The following is a 20,992-nucleotide window of genomic DNA, read 5'->3' on the forward strand; positions in this document are numbered from 1 at the left end:
TCGATCCATCTCCTAACGCCTGGCTCAAAGCGAAAAATGCGCCATAGGCTGCCACTCGCCAACTGCTTCGCATGAAATCGATTTCCACAACGCTATAAGATCTGCCGAGTTTTTCTTCAAAGAGTACTTGATTACTTCTGTGTTGGCGCATGATTTCTAGTGACAATTTTAGTTTAATGCACGTGCTTTATTGATAATACCTCGTAGAAGCAGGACTAATGATAATGAACTTTACCACTACCAATTCCACTATTCACTTAATTCGAACGCACTGAAATATCCACACAGGAAGCAATACACTGCTAACGAAGGCAAACTCGTTTTGTTCGAACTCGAAAGAAAATTGAGAGCCACTGTCGCTTCTTCGTGCATGCCGCGGTTACCACGTATTAAATACATACAGGCTCGGGCAGGTATCCTGGAAACATTCATTGCGCGTGATGCTGTTTAGCTTTTTGTGGAAGAAACTCCTTCCGCCCTCCTGTGTCACGCATATTCAGCATTCTGCCTTGTCCGTTCAGCTAAGTGTCGCGTTGCGTTGGAATACACAGCGCTTCTTTTATTTTTTTATGGTGGACATGAAATAACTATCCATGAATGTCGAGAACGTTGTCCTCAGCGGAAAATGGATACATAAAAAGTATGACATGAAAGTATACAAACAAATAAATGCGCTTGTAAAGCCCATAGCGATGCATGGATTAACTTCGCTGCACTCGGCAAATTCAGCTTTTTGATAATTCGATAACATTTCATCGTCCCGCGAAGTTCCCTCGTTAGTTAACGATGTTCACCTTTAACTTGTTTCATCATTTTAACCCTTTTCCGCTACGACGGCGACTCTGGAATATTTTCCTTCATCAACCCTCCTCCCCCCCCCCCCCCCCCCCCCATTCCCCGCCTTGCTTTCTGTCTGCACATCTCTTCAGTGCAAGAAAATTGAAAGCGGCAGAGGGAAGGAAAAATAAAGACAGAAGGTAGGGAGGTTAACCAGGAAAGCGTCTGTTTGGCTACCCTTCGGCAAAGATAAAGTGAGATAGAAACATGAAAAAGAGGAGAGGAGGAGGAAATGTGCGTTGAATTTGCACACAAAAAGAGTAAAACTTATGGCGTCCTCGACAGGACCGCTGAAGAAGACCTCGCGACGCTATGAAAAAGGCGAACGACGGTATTGAAGGCTGTCTTACCATGAATTGCCGAGTACATTAGCAAGAGCGAGGATTGATCGGCGTCTTGGTAACATGTGGCTGCCGTTACACTCCAAAATTTAAGTATGCGACACATTCTGCACTGAACAAAACAATACCGCTATCACTTAATGTAACAGATTCAGATCACCCGCCATGGTGGTCTAGTGGTTGACGTGCTCGACCGCTGACCCGCAGGTTGCGGAATCGAATCCCGGCCGCGGCGGCAGCATTTTCTATGGAGGCGAAAATGCTAGAGGCCCATGCACTTAGAGTTAGGTGCACGTTAAAGAACCCCAGGTGGTCGAAATTTCCGGGGCCCTCCAGTACGGCGTCTCTCATAATCATATAGTGGTTCCGGGACGTTAAACCCCATCAATTACTGTTATTACAGAATCAGATCAAATGCGGTATTTCGGTTTGATCCCAAATACAATCCACAAAGAATAAGAAAAAGGGGATGATGATCATTATATGCATAGAAATGAGAATGATCAGGCGCATCGAAAAGTGCTTACAATATCTTGTATCAGTTTTGATCGGTCGCTGCTAGACAAAAAATACCTGGGAAAGTGTATATTGGCGTTTTCAACAAGCACAAATTTAGTGTTTGTATTCTTCTCGTTTCTATCTCCCACATCTGTTTGCGCGCTGTGGTTTTCAATGATAGTGGCGCTAGTCTTATGTTCTATTGCCTGCGTCTTTGTCGATTTGTTAAGCACAAAACTTCGAAGTCAGTTCCCTCAATACCACTTGCTCAATACATTCTTATTATAAATGTCGGACAGAGTCTGTGCACCCCCTACCCGTTTCCAGCTGTCGTATCAGACACCCATAGCGACACCACCTCGCTATTTTTTGCCACGACAGCGCCCGCGACAAAGCAGAGAGGCTTGGTCTTTCTGTTCCCACGTGGCAGCGGCCCGCAACGTGCTAGAGCGTAGGATTGAGAGCTGGGCTAGTTGGTGAGGTATCATTTTAACATATAGTGTCGTGTTTCTTCTTGTCCTCTTTGTCCCCGTCGAATTTGCGCTACTACACCATGTGCTAGAGCGTGTTCCGAGGGACCATAATTAAGTTTATCCATCCATCCATCGCTGTACTTTCCAGTTTACCTTGAGGAGACTTCATGACCGGCCTTTTACTTAAGAAAGGATGTTTGGAATCTGGCCTCACATCAGTCTAGAAAAGTACATGGGCCCTCCCGTAGTTCTTAAAGGAACACGAATTGAGCGATCGCCCGTGATACGCTGCACTGTGTGGGTTGTGAAATGTGTGCATTGATGGTTTTCGCTTTCGCCTTTTTCTCTCTCTCGCTCTTTTACCACCCTATTCTCTCCCCATGTATAGGCCAGCAAACTGAACGTAGTCTAGTTAACCGCCCTGCCTTTCCTGAATTCCTTCTCTCCCTCTTATCATGACGCGAATTTCCCATCACCATTGCCGCGATTGCTTCAAAGACAATAAATTATGTTTAAAGACACAAAATGATGAAATGATTGAGAGCTTTGAACGGGAGTTAAGAACCGATTTACTGCGTTGAGTCCTCGCGAGAAAAAGAACTTATCTTCGCTGAGAAATCTAGCTACGGCCATCGAACCCACGCCAGACCCATAACTCTCAATTCTTCAACGCCTACCGAAAAAGATGGCTGTTCGCACCCCTTTTAGCGTTGTGCGCGAAACGAGGTGTGCGCTTCAAGCGAGCAAGAGGGGTCTAAACGACGCCAGCCGAGCTACGTAAGTCGGTGTAAAGGCACGCGCAACACAAACGGGGCCTCCCCTCCAGTTTTTTGAAACCAGCAAACGACCAGGCGCACGCCTCCTCGCAAAAACGATATGCGCGCGGCGTAGCGTTGAAAACCGGCAGCACGCAGCAAACCAGTGGCGTTTTTTCTCCGGCAAAGGCGTGCTCGACGGTGCAAGTAGGGGAAGGAGGAGTACACACCGGCAGCTGCTGTGCGCACGCGCCGCAGCTCGCGCGAGATCCTGAAGACGAGAGTGCGCATGCGCGTCGAGCCGCGGCTCGCGCGTCGATGCGACGAAGCAGCAGCAGGCGTACTCACGCTCTGGGGGCCAATGTTCTGACCCTCCCCTCGCACAAACGCCGCTTGCTTCGCCGGCAAAAAGAAAGGCTGGGTGCAACTGCGACACGCTCTTTTCTGTCCGCAGAAACGTATCGCACGCTGGATGAACGGTGTTTCGTAATAATTGTTGGGTTTTAACGTCCGAAAACCGCGATATGAAGGACGCCGTGGCGGAGAGCTCCGGAAATTTCGACCACCAGGGGTATTTTTGAACGTGCACCTAAATCTAAGTACATGGGCATCAAGCATTCTCGCCTCCACCGAAAACGCGGCCGCCGCGAGTCGATCCCGCGACCTTCGGGTCAGCACTCGAGCACCGTGGCGGGTGAATGACCGGTGTCGCACGCACCCGGAAAGGACGCGAAGATATTCGACGATCGTAACAAAAGAGATTTGCCGACAAGGAGAGGGTATGCGTTGGAAGAACGCGCGATCCACTCGAAAACTGTCGATGTACGAACTGATCGGGAGTTCTTCGAAAGCGCGCGGGCCGATATTTATGCTGCCAGATATCTCCGCAATTCCTCGCCGCAAAAGCGTCTGAGCCAGACACGTGAGCTGAATCTCATCTGTAAGCGCACCGCTTAACGGCGCATGTCAGGTGCGGTGTTCTCGCAGATCGGGTGATTAATTTACTTGAATCTTTGCTCGTCTCGCAAATGTGTAAGCGCGCTGCTAGTTAAAAAGAAGCAGTATAAGTTATAGCATCTTAGAAAGGTTACAGCGCACACAGACGGGGAGAGAGTGAAGAAGGAAAGGCACATCGCTCATTCTGTCTGTGTGTGTGCGCGCTGTAAGCTTTCTAAGATGCAATACCATCTAGCAAACCAAGCCATCCTCGCGAAGTTCACAGCAGCTCGCACGCAGAAGTTGTTGGTCTTTTGCAGGTCCTTCGAGTTATTAAAGCAGGTAAACGTGTTGCTTAGGTCGCTTATTAAGTGACATGAATTATTCGCAGATGGTGAGTGGTGTGCTGCGGCGTTATCACGTTAGTGTCGCCGCTCAGTGGAGCGAAGCACCCACGATTCAGTCGATGAGTAGTGCTTAAGGTATCATTCGGTGCCAGTTGAGCTACAAATTCGTGTTCACCGATGTTCACTGAAAAAGCCGTATGTCAGTGTTTCCAAATAGGGTGAGCAACCAAGTGCCGTTGCACTGCCGCAATTCGACCGACACCTCCACAAATTCCCGGTTACAACCGGCCTTTCACAGTTGGGTTTCTTCTATAACCAATTAGTAGAACCAATGCACCGCATAAAGCGGGGCCACCCTCAAAGTGCTCTCTTTCGGTGACGAGACGTGTGAATCTGCAACTTGTACGCGCACCGAGGTAAATGTACACTCAGGTTGATTTCATCAGCGCTGGTCAATCCGTATTGAACGGCGAAAACCCGCTTCAAGCAGCGAAATATCGAGCTCGGCATTGGGATCTGTAAGTGCAACTTCTTCCGCTTGCACCGGGCCCTACCGGTGAAGCTCCCGTTTGCGATTTCGGTTTCAACCGAAGCTCAGTGAAGGTGCGAGCGGTTTACAAATGCAAACCGCGCAACAATACTTACTCATTGGCTATTGCTTCGGTGCCGTTTGCGTCCGAGCCGGCGAGCAACGGCAGCGCAGAAACCACCAAGAAGAGAAGCACGGGCGACGAAAACCGGCGCCAGCAGCACCACGGTTGGTGGTAGCGACGGTCGCGCAGTGGTGGTGCTAGTAGTCTGGGTCGCACGTCGGCCGTCCAGCGCTCGGAGCCGCGGCTGATCCCCATGGGTGTCGACACTCACGTGGGAATCCCGACGCACGCGTCCATCGGCCGGCGGGGTGTCCTAGCCGAGCACCGTGAGCGCATCACGCATGGCGGCCGGAGCTCCGGCCCGCGCGCCACCGACGCGCACTCGCACTCGACGGCATCACCAACACGAGCGTGCAATTTCTCACTCGCACCTGCGCGAGGTTTGCTTGTTTTGCACAGCGGAACGGATCGCACACTCGGATAACGTTGCACACAGCACAGAAAAGGTAGTCGCACGAATCCTGCAGGCGTGCGGGAATCAAGCCGGCGCGCGCACGAGAAACCTTCCTTTCCAGAGAGCAGCGGCGGCGACGGTAGCACACGCCACGCACGCCCAGCCCCGGCGCTCTTTTCGGCGATAAACCGTCGCGCTAACGGAGAAGGGCTGGAGGGTGAAAAAAAAATGTAATAGCGGAGAGCGAGAGAACAGGAGGGTCTAGCGTCGTTAGCGTCGTCGCCGTTGGCGGCGCGCCGGCTGGCTTGGCTGCGCCGGCTGACGCGGCGAGCCGACGCGATCCAAAGACGGTGTGCGCAGATGAGAGGCGAGAGAGGGAGTGAACGTGAGCATCAGGGGGTTCGGGCTCACTCCCACCCCGCAGGGCATGCTTGCCCGCACTCTACCGGCGTATAGTGGAAAAGCCGAAGCTGCAGAGGCTCGTTTCTCTGCACGGCAGCGTCGGCTCGCTCGATGCCTGCCACGGGAACGTATTCCCTCGAGCGTTGTGTGCCTTCTTCTCTCGCAAGGCTCTAAGGCCATTCGTGCGAGTGAAAGACCACGTGTCCCGGTCCCTGGCCGATGACGTAGCGCCTCTGGCGAGGCTCCTCTCGATCGGTGTAGCGAATGCGCTCGGCGCGCCTTGTTCGTGCTGGAAGATATGTTGCTTGCCGCGATGTGTCGGCGGTTGCATCCAATGTTGCATATTTTTGTGTTTCCATAACGTATGCTCCAATAGTACTCAAAATAGCAGTAACAAAAATTATGATAGTACGATAAGTGGCCATTGTGTAAATTTTAAAAACTACAGCGCGTCATCAAGAATTTGGTAACTAGAACTCTAGCTTGAGTAGCGCTAATTTTACATGCAGTGCCCACTTTTGAGGCTGGGCTTCCGCGATATAAAGGATAACAGCACGTAAGGCGGCAAGCTCCGCTGCTGTTGATGTCGTCCTGTGGGACACCCTGAACTTGACAGTCACTTGGCAGGCCGGAATAACAACAGCACCCGTGGAGCAGCGCCCTGAGCCCTCGGTGAACTTATACCATTATTATCATTTCTTTCGACTGCAATAGAAAGATTTTTTTAACCTATCGTCTGGTGTTATGCCTGCACATTGGCAGATTACGAACGTTATCCCCATTTTTAAAAGTAGAGATAAACTAATGCCCGAAACATGAGGGTCATGTAAGCTTCTTGAACACATAATCACTTCGCACATTTATTCGCACCTCGAAAAGAATAACTTTTACATCAGAGCTGTTACGCTCTGCTGTAAAACATTGTAACTTATGTTTTGATTATTTTTTGGTAATTATTCATCCCACACCTTGTGTAGTACCCCCCTGGGGGTCTTTAAGGAAAAGGAACTGACTGATTGCAGACTCTGAAGGGGTGCCCTAGAGTCGCAAAAGACAGCCTACTATTGAGGCTGGGCTTCCGCGATATAAAGGATAGCAGCATAAGGCGGCAGGCTCCGCTGATGTTGATGTCGTCCTGTGGGACACCCTGAACTTGACAGTCACTTGGCAGGCCGGAATAACAACAGCACCTGTGGAGCTGTCGGCTAAAACCGATCCATCGGTGTAAATGTGCACGAAGGGTGCACGAGCAGTTAGTAAACGAAATGAGAGAAGCTCTTCACCAAGCTTTATCGAAGGGACATTACGTTGTGTTCCAATGGCTGCCGGGGCATGGCGGTGTTGTGGGTAACAACCACGCTGCTGATGATGCCAGGTCCGCCCGCGAGGATGCCCAGACAGCCCCAATACCCTTGTCAAGGACAGACGCTGCAAGGGGTCTGCGCTCGTTCGCTGACACAATGTCACAAACTTGGTTGAGTGACCCCAGTGTCTGGAATCGTCGCTTTCATCAACTAGACCCATCGAGGAAGCTTCAAGTTCTATCGCGCCTCTCGCGCCGTGATGCAACTTTACTGTGCCACCTGTGGTTAGGAGTAGCTTTCACGAAGGCGTACGCTTTTCGCATAGGAATGGCAGATACCTCCAGATGCGACTCTTGCAATAGCGATGACACGATAGAACATCTGCTGTGCTTCTGTGAACGTCTTGTGAACGAACGAAACGTTCTGTGCAATGCGCTGGACAAGCTAGACGACAGACCATTTTCCGAAGAGAAGATTCTCGGATCGTGGCCCTACGCATCACAGGCCAACAAAACGACGCGAGCATTGCTACTATTATTGCGATAGCAATTACATGGACAGTCTCGGCTGGAAAATGTCCGTCCCCGTCGCCGTCATTCACCGTATATGTATAAGTATGTATATAAAGGGTGTTTCAAGAAATGTGTCCAACCTTCTCAAAAAGTCAGGAAAATGCGATATTTGCTCGGGGCTTTCAGAATTGCTTTTTCTGTATCGGCCGGAATCTTAAGGTAGTTAAGGACATCATTTAGGACAGTAATTAAGAAAGTTACATTAATTACCTTTTTAATTAGTGGAGTTATGTGATTGTGTCAAATAGAAGGATTGAAGTTCTTCATGCGAGGTACCCATCTGAGCTTTGAGATTTCGAAAAAGCGCCCTGTAGTAATTGTTGTGGCGTAATGAAATTCAACCAAATGCAACGGCTTTCAACAGCGAAAGCCATCGAATTCGATTGAATTTCATTGCTTCGTAATTATTACTAGAGGCCGCTTTTTCGAAATCTCAATGTTGGGATGGGTTTCTGGCACGAAGAACTTCAATTCCCCAATTTGACACAGTCACCTAACAACACTAATTAAAAAGTTAATTAATTTAACTTTCTTAATTACTGTCTCTGGTCATGTCTATAACCATCTTAAGATGCCTAGCACTACAGAAAAAGTCATTCACTGATTTTGGACTTCTCAGAGGAATATGGCAGTTGCGTTCTTCCATGTTTCTGTTCAGGCTTCGCCATTGAATTTGGTTGAATTTCATTACTTCGTAATTATTACTATATGTCACTTTTTCGAACTCTTAAAGTTGGGTTGGGTTTCTGGCATGAAGAACTTCAATTCTCCCATTTAACACAACCACCTAACTCCTCGAATTAAAAAGTTAATTAATTTAACTTTTTTAATTACAGTCCCAAATAATTTCTTTAACCATCTTAAAATCCCTGCCACTACGGCAAAACCAATTCTGAAGGCAGCAATCAAATATCGCATTTTCCTGATTTTTGAGAAGGTTGGACACATTTCTTGAAACAACCTGTATATAGAAAAGCCACAAAGAAAAATAATTCAGAAATTCTTTCCGACGCGCGGAATCGAACGGGCGACCTCTCGCTTTGCAGCCCGCCGCGTTAGACGTTAGGCCACAACAGCACCGTCTTTCAACCTGCTAACGGTGAGCTATTTATATTGGCGTCGAGGAGTTACGGAGTCGCCCTCTATCGGACGCGCCTCGATTGCGTGCTAGGCAGGATACCGACGGCGCGCTCCCCATAGGTTTTGCTGTCGGCGCTCTACAAAAACACCTCGCGGAAGCCCTCCAGGGCATTTCTGTAAGTACTTTTGAAATGAACTGTGTTCTTTACTGTCAAAATAATCATTTTCGACGAAGTGAAAGCACAAGATTGTCTACAGTTGCTGTCTCTTTGCAGAAAACCGAGCACCCGCTTCACGCTGTCACCGCGTTTGAGACCCCTGAACCGTCTTCTTGCGTGAAAGGTAGTCACTCGCTGAGTGCAAACTATGTGAAATATCTCGTTAGAGTAGATTGCCTGTATAACCGAACGGAGCATAACAAAAAGAAGCCTCAAGCCAGCGATCGCACGGGTTCGCGACGACTGACGGTGCCTCTGCATGTATGAGCGTCTGCATGTATGTTCGTACTGATGGTTCCGCTTTTGCTACGAGCGCGTTTTGGCACCGCGGTGTGAACTTTAGGCCGCAAAATATGAGAATTTGTGAGTAAACAAACAACTACTGTTGCGCGAACGCTATCAGAGCAGTTCAAAAACAATTTCCTTTTAACTGCGGCTTCGGTGCGCATGGCAACTTTGTGATCTGCCGTTCCGACGATTCAGTGTTTTTTTTTTTTTCGGTCTAAATTCGGGTACGTTTAAATGTCATTTGACAAGTTGTCTCGCACTGCGTATTGATCGGTCTTCTCAGCGGGCAAATGCCGCTGCTTCTGTTTCTTTATTCAGTGCATTCGTTTCGTTTGGTGCTCACACAAAACGTGAGCAAATGCGACGCCTTTTTTAATGCTCCTTAATTATCGTTTCGTTTGCATTCCAGTGAACTTGCCGCTCTCTGCCATCAACAAATTCATAGACCAAAGCTTTACCACTTCGAGATTGCTGGTGGAAGGAGAACCAGTCTACGAGACCGAGCATGTAGTAGCATGCGACGCCTAGGAAAAGAAAGAAAAAAAATTCGGCAGATCCCACGTGCCGTGAGAATCGATGTTATGCGAAGCATGAGCGGGATAGTGTCAGCAACATGAGTGTTAACCAACACCAGAGGCAATAAGCTGATATGTAGTGCTTATATTCTTCAATACTAGATAGCGCGAATTCGAACAAGACAAAGAAAGAACCCAGATGCAAGGACAGGCGTTACTTGCAACTAAGCTTAATTTAGGAAAGTCTCCCTGGATATATACAACACCTAGTGGCGCGCGCAGGCGCACTGCAAGTACGTTAGTCACAGTTGCCGTATGACAGTTATACTTTTGCGTTATGACGGAGAATTCACGCACTTTTCACGAACCCGTGTGAATGTGTGAAAAGGGTTCTTGACAGTTCTTGAACAAGGTCATCATCACCGTGATCAGTGAGCCCCAGCAGCTGGACCGGACTTGTTAATCGGATCCGTTCGTGATCGCGGCTACGAGCTCGGGTCTAAGTGCAGTGAAGTGCGAGGTATAGTACAGCTGGTGGAAATCCTGGATGCTTCTTACGATGAAATGTTCTATGATGTCTCCTGTCCTGGATGTGGCAGCGAGGTCTTTTGATGCCCTGTCCACATCCAAGCCGTCTTTCACGCAGTATAAGGACCAGGCGTTGTTCGGTCATGATAAATCAATGCTGAAGTCACCGGTAATGATGAGAGGCCTGGTTCTCTCGGCAGATTTATTATAAGAAGCATCGATCCCGGTTGTTGCGTAATCCACGTGGTCCACGTTGCGGACCACGTGGACGAGTGAGTGGTAGTTGAGCGTCTTGCAAGTGTTTTCTGTCTTCAGCTTCCTCGCTTCCCTTGCGTCCGCTGCGGTGGTGTAGCGGTTACGGTGCGCGGCTGCTGACCCTAAGGTCGCAGGTTCGATCCCAGCCGTGGCGGTCGAACTTCGATGGAGGCAAAATGCTAGATGCCCGTGTACTGTGCGATCATGGTACACAATAAAGAATACCAGTTGGTCAAAATTTCCGGAGCCCTTCGCTACGGCGTCTCTCATAATCATACCGTAGTTTTGAGACATAAACCAAACAATTATTATTGTAATCACTTTCCTTGTGTGTCAATGTGTGTGTCTTCGTGGTTACTGTGTTGGTTGAGACTCTGTATCACCTGTGGCACATACCCGCATAACATGAACTCTAGTATTCGGGTATGTGCCACACGTGACTGAGAGAAAGGGTTTTATGACGTACGCGACAGGTATTTTGCGTTATTCATGTCATGACCAGTGAATCGTGTTCGTCATATACTGATCCCCTGCTATGCCAATTTTGGCATATTACAAGTTATGGAGACGAGCAGGAGAGCGCCCAGACGTAGGCGGCTAGATAGATAGATAGATAGATAGATAGATACGTAGATAGAAACGGCCAAAGTGCCTGAGGTTCGCTAAGAAATGCTTCGCATTTAATACAGTAACGTACGTTTGCCGGACTTGTTCTGCAAACGTCGGCTGTGAACTAGGACCCACATGAGCTTGAAATGGCGGTGAATAAAATAGAAGGTATTGCAGCAACCAGCAGCCGCAAAACAGGATAGTAATTATTTGGCGTGTGCCCCAGCAATTTTGGCAGCAGTGTCGTGTCTAACGCCAACAGGGTGGCATCTTTCCCACGTAAATAAATGAGGCTCCAAGAAAATACATGGGGTTGGCCGGTGGGCCGATCATCGGTGGGCCGATCACGGAGGCAATGCAAAATTTATGTAGCTTATGAAGCAATGCATGCCTCATCAAATGGGAAGGTTGCCCGTCGGCGTCCCGCGTCGGCGGCGTCAACACGAGTGATGCAATAAATAATCGTCACGTGATGGTGTCAGCATATGAAGTCATCATGACGTCACAGATCGCCAAAATATGTAGCGTCATTAGGACGCCACATAATGTGACGTCATGATGACGTATTCACACGTCATGGTCGCTTTGCATTGCCTCCGTGATCGGTCACAGAGGCCGTGCAAAACCGCGTTAGGTGCAGAACGCTTTTGAGGGGGGGGGGCGGTAGGACCGGTACATCGACTGATAAGAAGAAGATGGCTTTCGCCTTCTAGTCATCTTTAACGAATGCATAGGGGACCCTGTGCGCTTTTTAATTCAACGTATCTAAACAAGGACTTGCGCATCTGCAGCCGATTTTGTGGACGCTGAGCACAGGGCCGACGATCAAGAGGTCGCATTGGAGGGTTCTGAGATGGCGTCGCACGTGGTAAAAGGTAGCGCTTTTACCATCCTGTGGCAGATAAGCATCATTTGCCGGCGGGAATCGCGCGCGAGCCATTGTCTCAGTGCGCGCTGTCTGCTACTCACCGAACATCGCAGGCCCGACGCAGTAACAAGTCTTCGTCGCGGAAGTGCTTGTTGCACACAAGACTCGTAGCGAATGGCTACTTGCCGGTTCTTAGCTTTACAACTCATGCTTCACGCTGTTTCTTGTCCCGCGGTTACCGGTGCAGGCTGACAGTGGGCTCCTTTGCGTAAGCGCGGCACTGCGGCACCGAGCGGTAGAACCCCATGTTCGTCGCCTTCGGAGGCAGCCACTCTATTACAATGGTTTCAATTGAGTAGAAAATGAGTGAAAACTTCCGAATTTCAACAGACCGCAGCGCATGTGGGACCTGAAACTCGTTTTCAAGGCACGCGGCAGTGCGCCACAAGCAGCCGACGCGGCCGCTGAGACCACGTGATCCTGCCAAGCACGTCACGCCGACGGTGGCGCCGGCGTTTCCAGTGGTGGGCCTCGAGGCCAATACACCATGTAATTCAGCATGCTTTCTTAGTGGCCACATAGATGGCGCGGCGTGCGCGCGTGTGGCGCGCTTTAAAGGGGTACTGACACGAATATTTTCAGTTGTTGTTTTTTTGCGTCAAATGAAAGGTGAAGCCCTCAAGAGCCTAGAAAAGGCAGTGCTAAGCGCGAGTGCGCCCTGGAAAAGTAATTACAGTATGTTTTTAAAAGCTAGTTTCGGTTCCTACTGTACCCTGACGTCACAACACGGTATGAGATTCTCGTCACGTGCTCGCACAATATATAGTGACGTTTCCACGGTCGCTCCGCACCGTGGCTCCGTTGGTGACGCACAAGCGGCCATTTTGGAAGTTTTGGTACCCAACGTCATCACAACTAGCCAGACTGCTGCGTGAAGTCACCAGAAGTTGTACTGTAGCCTGACGTCAGGCTAGTGTCGATATCAGTAGGTGCGCTATGGAAAAAATGACTTTAATATCAAATTAAAATATCTTATCGGCATTTGCTGAGCTTCGCACTTGCTCAGAGCCGTCTCTGCATACAGGAGATTTGTATGGCAGAGTAAACTCGCCTTCGGAAAAAGGTGTCAGTACCCCTTTAAAGATCGTCGCCCCGCTCCAGCGAACGCCGTTGCTCTTCGCTCTACAGGGCGTGGTCGCTTTCGTGCGTTTATCTCGAGGAAAGGGGCGGCCGGTGGGGTGCTTCGCTTCGCTTGCTGCAGCGGCCGCGTTTGCGAAAGGAGCGCGCTGTTCAAACAGAAATAAGTAACAACTGTGACAATTAGTTCGCGCTCGTCTTGTGTGTACCTCTTCGTTCGTTTCGTGCGTCCAGCTTTATGTTTCAGCAGTGCGCTTCAAATATCGAGCTGTGACGCACCATAGTTCGCGCTCGTCCTGTATGCGTTCTTTTCGTGCGTCCTTTGGCCTCGAGCGACCCGCTGGCAATTTCGAGCTGCTTTCCGTTCTTCGCGTTGCATTCCAATTCATTGCTATCGCATTCATTGCTTCGCCGTTATGGCGAAACTGTGACCTTTTTTTTAAGATCGACTGGTTTAAGCGACCGCTTGTAGGCATTCAATAAACAGGCGCATATGTACTCTGACAGTGCCTCCTTCCCTCTTCTTTCTTTCTTTTAACCCCTTCATTCATTTCCCCCAGTGTAGGGTAGCAAACCGGACGCGCGTCTGGTTAACCTCCCTCCCTTTCATTCAATTCCTTCCTCCTCCTCCTAAACTGACTTTTCTAAACTAAATTCTCAAAAGCATTCTATTGCGTTGCCCATTACCGTCTCATTTCTAAACTTTCTCATCTATAGCCATCGACTCACAAACCCTTTCTTGGCTTAGGGACTATACACACGCTATCCGCAAACCCGCTCCGCACGTGGCGGGACACCTGCCGCCCGCAAAGGGAGGAGGAAAAACCGGAAAGACGCCAATCGTCGCACACGGGGTACCGGTTTTTCCTCCTCCGTTTGCGGGCGGCAGGTGACCCGCCACGTGCGGAGCGGGTGTGCGGATAGCGCGTGTATAGTCCCTTAGGAAGTTCTTATCGCTTCGTCGTCAGTTTACGGTTGTCAACAGCTGTCCTTCTCCTATCGCTGTCACGTCTGGTGTACCACAGGGGAGTGTCTTGGGGTCTTTAATTTCCTAATAATTATTAACGATTTACTTTCAAACATTACCTCCTGTATACGTCTGTTTGCCGACAACTGCGTTGTTTACCGAGCAATTAATTGCATTAACGATCACTACAACCTGCAGCATGACTTTCAAACTATTACCGATTGGTGTAACATATGGAAAATATCTCTTAGCCCTTCTAAATGCAAAATTGTATCGTTCTCACGCAAGCGCACTAATTCCACGTTTACAACCAACTTGGCGTGAACCTCACCACTAACCTGTCCTGGTGCTTGCATATTACCACAATCTGCGCTACTGCGTCTGAAACACTTGACTTTCTGAATTCGCATACCCGATATTAGCATGCCCGCAATTAGAATTTGAATCCCCTGTATCGGCACATTACCAAGAATATTTAATATGCATGCTTGAACGCGTACAGAAAAGCGCTTAACAAAACAGGTTGTGGGGCTAGTTGGCGATGCATATTTTTCTTTTTGAAAGTCATCATCATCAGCCTGTCTACGCCCACTGCAGGGCAAAGGGCCTCCCATGTTCCGCCAATCAACCCGGTCCTGTGCTTTCTGCTGCCACGTTATACCTACAAACTTCTTAATCTCATCTACCCACCTAATTTTCTGTCTCCCCCTCACGCGTTTGTCATGGAATCCAGTCAGTTACCCTTAATGACCACCGGTTATCCTGCCGACGTGCTACGTGCCCGGCCCATATCCATTTCTTCTTCTTGATTTCAACTATGATATCCTTAACCCCCGTTTGTTCCCTGACCCACTCTGCTCTCTTCCTGTCTCTTATGGTTACACCTATCATTTCCTTTCCATCGCTCGCTGCGTCGTCCTCAATTTAAGTCGAACCCTCTTTGTAAGTCTCCAGGTTTCTGCTCCGTAGGTAAGTACCGGTAAGATGCAGCTGTTATATACCTTCCTCTTGAGGGATGATGGTAGACTACCATTCATGATTTGATAATGCTTGCCGAATGAGCCCCATCCCATTCCTATTCTTCTAGTTATTTCACTCTCATGGTTCGGCTCCGCGGTTACTACCTGTCCTAAGTAGACGTACTCCTTTACAACTTCCAGTGTCTCGCCACCTATCGTAAAGCGCTGTTCTCTGCCAAGATTGTTCCAGATTACTTTAGTTTTATGCATACTAATTTTCAGACCTACTCTTCTACTTTCCGTATCCAGTTCAGTAATCATGAAGTTTTGAAAGTATTGAGCGCTAAACATCAAACACGTGCACACAGAAAGACATGACGGGAGGGCACCCGTCCCGTCATGTCTTTCTTTGTGCTTGTGTTTAAAGTTTAGCGCTGAATTCTTTGACAAAGAAAAAAAAACAGAAAAGAGCTGCGTGGTATAGACAATTTTACGGACGGGTTTCGGTGCCGCCATGCTAGGCTGTTAACCTTGCCGTGTTTAATCTTGAACAACTAAGCGAACAGTGTTACAGTTGGGGTATACACATGAAAACTGTTGGGTTGGTGCATTCGGCGTTTCATGACTTTATCAGTTCGCGTCAGGGGACATAAAAAAAGAAAACATTCGTTTAACAGCCCATGATGGCGGCGCCCATATGCCTTACGTAACATAGTTTATAGAACTGGAAATTAAGACCGGAAGTCCAGTATAACGGAGATTAAGCTCGGTGTTTCCTTAGAGCCCCTACACATGCGTCACGACGTTGCTTTGCTCTGTCTACTTCATAAATAGGTTCACTCCGTTAAGCCCCATTCTCGAAACAAGCCGCCGTGGTGGTCCAGTGGTTATAGTGCTCGACTGCTGACCCGAAAGTCGCGCTATCGAATACCGGCCGCGGTGGCCGCATTTCTACGGACACCACGATAATCACATCGTGGTGTTCCCTTAAAACCCCAGATGTTATTATTACAGCCTCTAACCTACAAAAAAAAAACAAAAAACGCATTGATTACAAAGTAAGACAACAGAAAGTTCTTAAGAACACGTTTTCAGTGCTCTTTTATCCTTACCCCGTACAAAAATTATTACAAAATACATTCATCTGTCTACTAACGTCATGTTCTATTCATTTTGACGTTGAGATGCAGGTGAATATCGTGTACTATTTCTACGAGGCACAAGTTACCCAGACTGCCGTACATCTGTGACTTTCGAAATTCATTTGTCACGACAAATGCAAGTTCTGGTTACATTACCTTGTCGTTAGATTTGGTTCTTCGTTAAAGAAGACCACGTAGTTAAGGTTAATCCGAAGTCCCCCGCCACGGTATGCTTCATAATCATATTGTGGTCTTGGCGCGTAAAACCCCAGAATTTAATTTTTGCAGTTAAGTTGTAACATTTAATTCTGGGATTAATTCTAAGCTAAACCAAATTTCTTCCATCCTATGGGCGCAAAAACTGCTAGCATGTATGTGCCAGTGAAGCTGGACGAGCCTCGTCACTACTCAACATTGGTCCACTAAGAATGAAGTCATTCGCGGGCAAAAATCTATGTGCCACAGAAATTGGGCAACTCCCACTACTCACCGCTGGTCCACATAAGGAAACATACGGGCGGCAAACACCAATTGAGATTTCTGGACCCTACTAATTGAGAAAGACTTCAACGAACCGTCCGGATTAACCCAGTGATGAACAACGTGGCGGCGCGTTTTAGCTTCAGTGGTTAAGCATCTGTTCGGAGTACTTGGATGGTGTTTTTTTTTTTTGTTGTTGTTTAATTCGTGCTATGGGCGCTTATTTCCTGCAGAAAGACTCCAGCAGCGACACGTGCATTCGCCGTCCACTCTTTCTTTTTCATTCTTATCATTTCTTTAGGCACGCGGCGTCCGGCTCGATCAATCACGTGGTCTGTCACGTGGTCCTCGCCCTTTGAACCGCTCTCTTCGGGGCATCTACCGCCCCCTACTGACGATACTGCGAACATACGCGCAAAAGAAGTGAACAGAGTATAGATATTACCTTTGCTAGACGCGCTACGCAATTTTCGCTGCTGGCCTGCAATGCAGGTCCAGGAGTATTGAGAGTGTCCGGGTGTTTAGTAAATCTGCTACATTCTCCTGCTTTTTATTACCGCTTGGGAAACATTCAATTATGATTTTCTAATAAAGTATTCGTTGTGTTTCTCGCTGCTCTGGTTTATGTCAGCTGGTGCTTTGCGGTGTAACTTTTATAGATCTCTTTGACTTTATTTATTAACGCGATATCGTTAAAGAGCTCATTTCGCAGGAATTCCGGTGTCGGCATGGGCGTCGCTGGTTGTGAGCGAATAGACATCATCTTGTCCGTGACCGAAAAATTGAGAAAGGTGCAAATAAAATAAACAGCAAAAAATTTCAGTTCGACTGACAATCGAACCTAAGCCGTCTGCGTGGCAAGCAGGTGTCCTACCACAGAGAATTAGAACAATTAGTAAAATTATTATCAAAATATACAAAGAGAAAAAACATACAATTCTGACATTACATCCATTAATGCAGCGTTCAACAATTATCTTGGTCGCTGAAAAAAAGCAATCCCTCGGCAATAATAATGAATACAATTGTATTCGTTATTGTACGCATTATTGCATTACCACTCTATGTGAGATAGGAATGAAGTACAGCCGAGGTGTATCTTAAACATCAGTTCACAGAGCACGCTTTTCGTCTGAGAACAGAACTGAAGCGTAAGCAGTGTCATGCTGCGCTCGGAGATCAGTTTGTACGAACTTCTGAAGCACCGATCGTCACGGACGCCTCGCATCGGAAGCGTTCTATACGCCGTCGTTCTCGAACAACCACGTTTGCATTCGGCGCTGGAAAAATATCTTTCCGGTTGAAAACAAACAAAAAAAACGGCAAAATGAAAGATTCATTCCGGAGGCACATGGTTTTGAGATCGCCAGCTCGCCCACGCTGAGACAACGTATAGCATTTTCGGTTCATTTCTTGTTTTCTCTTTCTTTTATATAATACTGCATGCGCGCACATGCACTCTCGAACCGCGAATCCGGAGCAGGATGAAGCAAGTAAACTCTTCAGCGTCACAGAAGCGAAGGGGGGGGGGGGGTGGACGACGTGATACGGGAAAAAAAGTGGAAGACAATTTGTCTCCCAGCTGACAGCGAGCTCCGTGAGTCGACCGCTCCGAGTCTGTTTTCCGATGCGGAGAGCTTCCACCTCTACGCGCAGAGCTTTTCACCTCCATCTTTCAATTCCGTTACTCCTCCTCTCCACCTCCAGCCTTTCGTCTTGCCCTCCTCCTCTCCACCTCCAGCCTTCATCTCGCCCGCTTCAACGGCCATCGTCTACAAAACCCAGCCCGCCGTTCTCTTTCTTCAGTTTCCAACCGCCATTGTAAACATTTCACAACGCGATAGAACGCGTATGTATATATTTCACTTTCCCGAAAAAAGCTTTCACTGGTGACAGCGCCCAGCCGAGATGTTCTCTGAGCGAGTCGGCTCCCCCGCCTCGGCTTCTGGAACTTGAACGTGTGCTTGGTATAGTGTGTGTGGTCCTTTGTTTGCATAATAGTTTTTCCTCTTTTCGATTAAATTTGTATCTCGTACTGCACTCGAGCTCGATTTCCCCCGTGCCCACCTTGCTCGTATCATAGGCTCGTCTTCTTCCTTTCGATGAATAATGCACGTGGCTGCCTCTGCGCTCGGAACCCCTCGACTGAGGAGGAGTGAGCTTCTGCAAGTGCACTCTCAGCACTATAAGAGCGCGTAGGAAGCGCCGTCGTTGAGAAGACGACAGATATTTGTGTGTGTATATGCGTTTGTGTTTAAAATTTAAAAACATTATGCGCACCATCAACTGACATAACGTTGCGAAGGCCGATTAAACAGCGGAGCTGATGGCATCAGCGTTAGCGTGGCCATTGCCGAACATTTCATAACGAAAGCGAGACCTTCAGTTTTTCCAGTATGGACATCAGCCGGTCCTTCTCTTCACACTCCGCTTCGCTTCCGCCACAACTTCGCCTTTGCTCTCCTCCTTTCTACTCAGCTTCACCCTCTCCACGTCGCTACCCTTTCTCTATCAGGCTCTGCTCGCTACACTAGGCTCCTCTCTCAACCACTTAGCTTTGCACGTACCTTCCGTCTCGTCGGGCTTCGCTCTCGCAGTTGGGCTTAAAAGAGCATACGACGGATCCCCAGGGATTTACTTCGGCCTTAAACAACTCCGCTGTTAAAGGGACACTAAAGAGGAAAACGATTTTTCTCGCATTAGTAAAGTAGTCTTCTACGATACCAAAAACACCGCGCTTTCTGCGCGAAGACGCTTAATAAGCGAGAAAACGCGCAAAAAGAAAATACAGGTGGCGACGCCACCTTGGAATTCCCGCGCCATTTGCCGTGACGTCACATATTTTTGACGGCGCCTGCTTGGGCCTACGTAGTTCCTAATCGGTTAAATCGAAGTATATTGTCCTCTGAGGGGGCCAGAGACTTGACATAACGAGTTTGTGGAAATTTCGTCGAGCCAGTGGTGCCAAAATACGTTAAATGCTCTTTGAAGTCTTTTACGTCACGAATTACAAAGTTCGGCGCGAAATTTAAAAAGGAAACTTTGAACTTGGTTTTCTCCTCTAATAATAAATCTATGGTGGTGAAATAAACTACACTGGAGTTCTCCGAGCACACTTTATCAATCTAAACCAATTCATTGTTTCTCTTTAGTGCCCCTTTAAAAAAAAACAATGAAATGAATATGCACGAAGTTCCACACACCAGGTTCAGCTTGAAGTTCCATATACCAAGCCATGACTCCGCGATTAGCTCTGGCGGAGCCGATCGCGGAGGCAACGTCTCAAGGCGAGTATTTCGTGCCGCCGCCACCAGAGGCGCAGGCCACATCCAAGTTCCTTGAGCGTTCGTGCCGAGAGCGCCGCCTGCGTGTTGTCCCTCTGGACACGTTGGCTCCCTTGTCGCGGCGTGTAATCCAAGCGTGTAGACTTCTCGTCCTTGGCTAGAGCGAGACATGCTATAAAGTTACACCTGCGAAAACCAAGGGTCTCTTAATTTCCCAAAGCAAGCAAAACAGAGCTGTCGCTCGAGAAACTTAGTCTAACCGCGTTCAATCAAGAAAAAATTTCATTCCCACAATAGCGTGAAAGCCTTTGCCAACGATTTCCAGTTTGCCGTATCTTGAGCAAGTTGATTCCATTTTATGCCTGAAAATTTTATGAGTCCATCACTCCGTTTCACTTTCTGCAATTCTCGGCTGCTCTTTCCGCCCACTGGTATTGCCCTTCCTTTCAACCTAACTGGCCTACGGTTATCTGCCCTATTTATTACGTGACATACCCAACTCCACCTTTTTTTTTTACGTTTTAATATCAACTAAAACATCAGCTACCCCTGTTTCCTTTCTGATCCACCATACTGTCTTCCGATTTCATAATGTATCACGCCTGCCATTTTCCGTTTCGTAGCGCGCTGGCATCTTCTCGAGGTTCTTTTGTTATCCTCCAACTGTCTGGCCTCGCAAGTTTCCATGTGTATCAAGACGACTACGGCACACGCCGAGCACGTACTGATGTTGACACATGCAACGGCGAAAGAATAAAATTCAGGAGCCCTTCTTCTAACGGGAAAATGGGAGCAAGGGAAGCTTGGCGTGTGCGTGCCTCACATATACTACTTTTCTTTCTTTCTTTCTTTCTTTCTTTCTTTCTTTCTTTCTTTCTTTCTTTCTTTCTTTCTTTCTTTCTTTCTTTCTTTCTTTCTTCCTTTCTTTATTTCTTTCTTTCTTTCTTTCTTTCTTTCTTTATTTCTTTCTTTCTTTCTCATTGCACATGTACAATGCCCCCTGCTAATTGTTGCCTTCCTCCATGCCGGGAATATGACCGTCATCCACGTGTTTAGCAGCGGAATACTTCCGTTGCTACAGGCAACAACGACGGTTATGCGTTCATATCTAGGCAACGATGTAATGCGGCAACGCGAAATGGCCAGTCAC

General features: G+C 48.0%; 1 protein-coding gene across 2 annotated transcripts in view; it reads right to left on the reverse strand.

Annotated features, from left to right (window-relative positions):
• LOC119372104 (voltage-dependent calcium channel subunit alpha-2/delta-3) overlaps positions 1 to 5,421 on the reverse strand; it is a 205,891-nt gene extending 200,470 nt beyond the window's left edge. For both annotated transcript variants that reach the window (XM_037642567.2, XM_037642566.2), the window contains exon 1: positions 4,833 to 5,421. In XM_037642567.2, coding sequence (XP_037498495.1) covers positions 4,833 to 5,035 — 203 coding nt within the window. In that variant the 5' untranslated portion in view covers positions 5,036 to 5,421. The remainder of the gene's footprint in view (positions 1 to 4,832) is intronic.
• Between the last annotated feature and the right edge of the window lie 15,571 nt (positions 5,422 to 20,992).

Source organism: Rhipicephalus sanguineus, chromosome 10, assembly GCF_013339695.2.
Source record: "Rhipicephalus sanguineus isolate Rsan-2018 chromosome 10, BIME_Rsan_1.4, whole genome shotgun sequence".
NCBI lineage: Eukaryota > Metazoa > Arthropoda > Arachnida > Ixodida > Ixodidae > Rhipicephalus > Rhipicephalus sanguineus.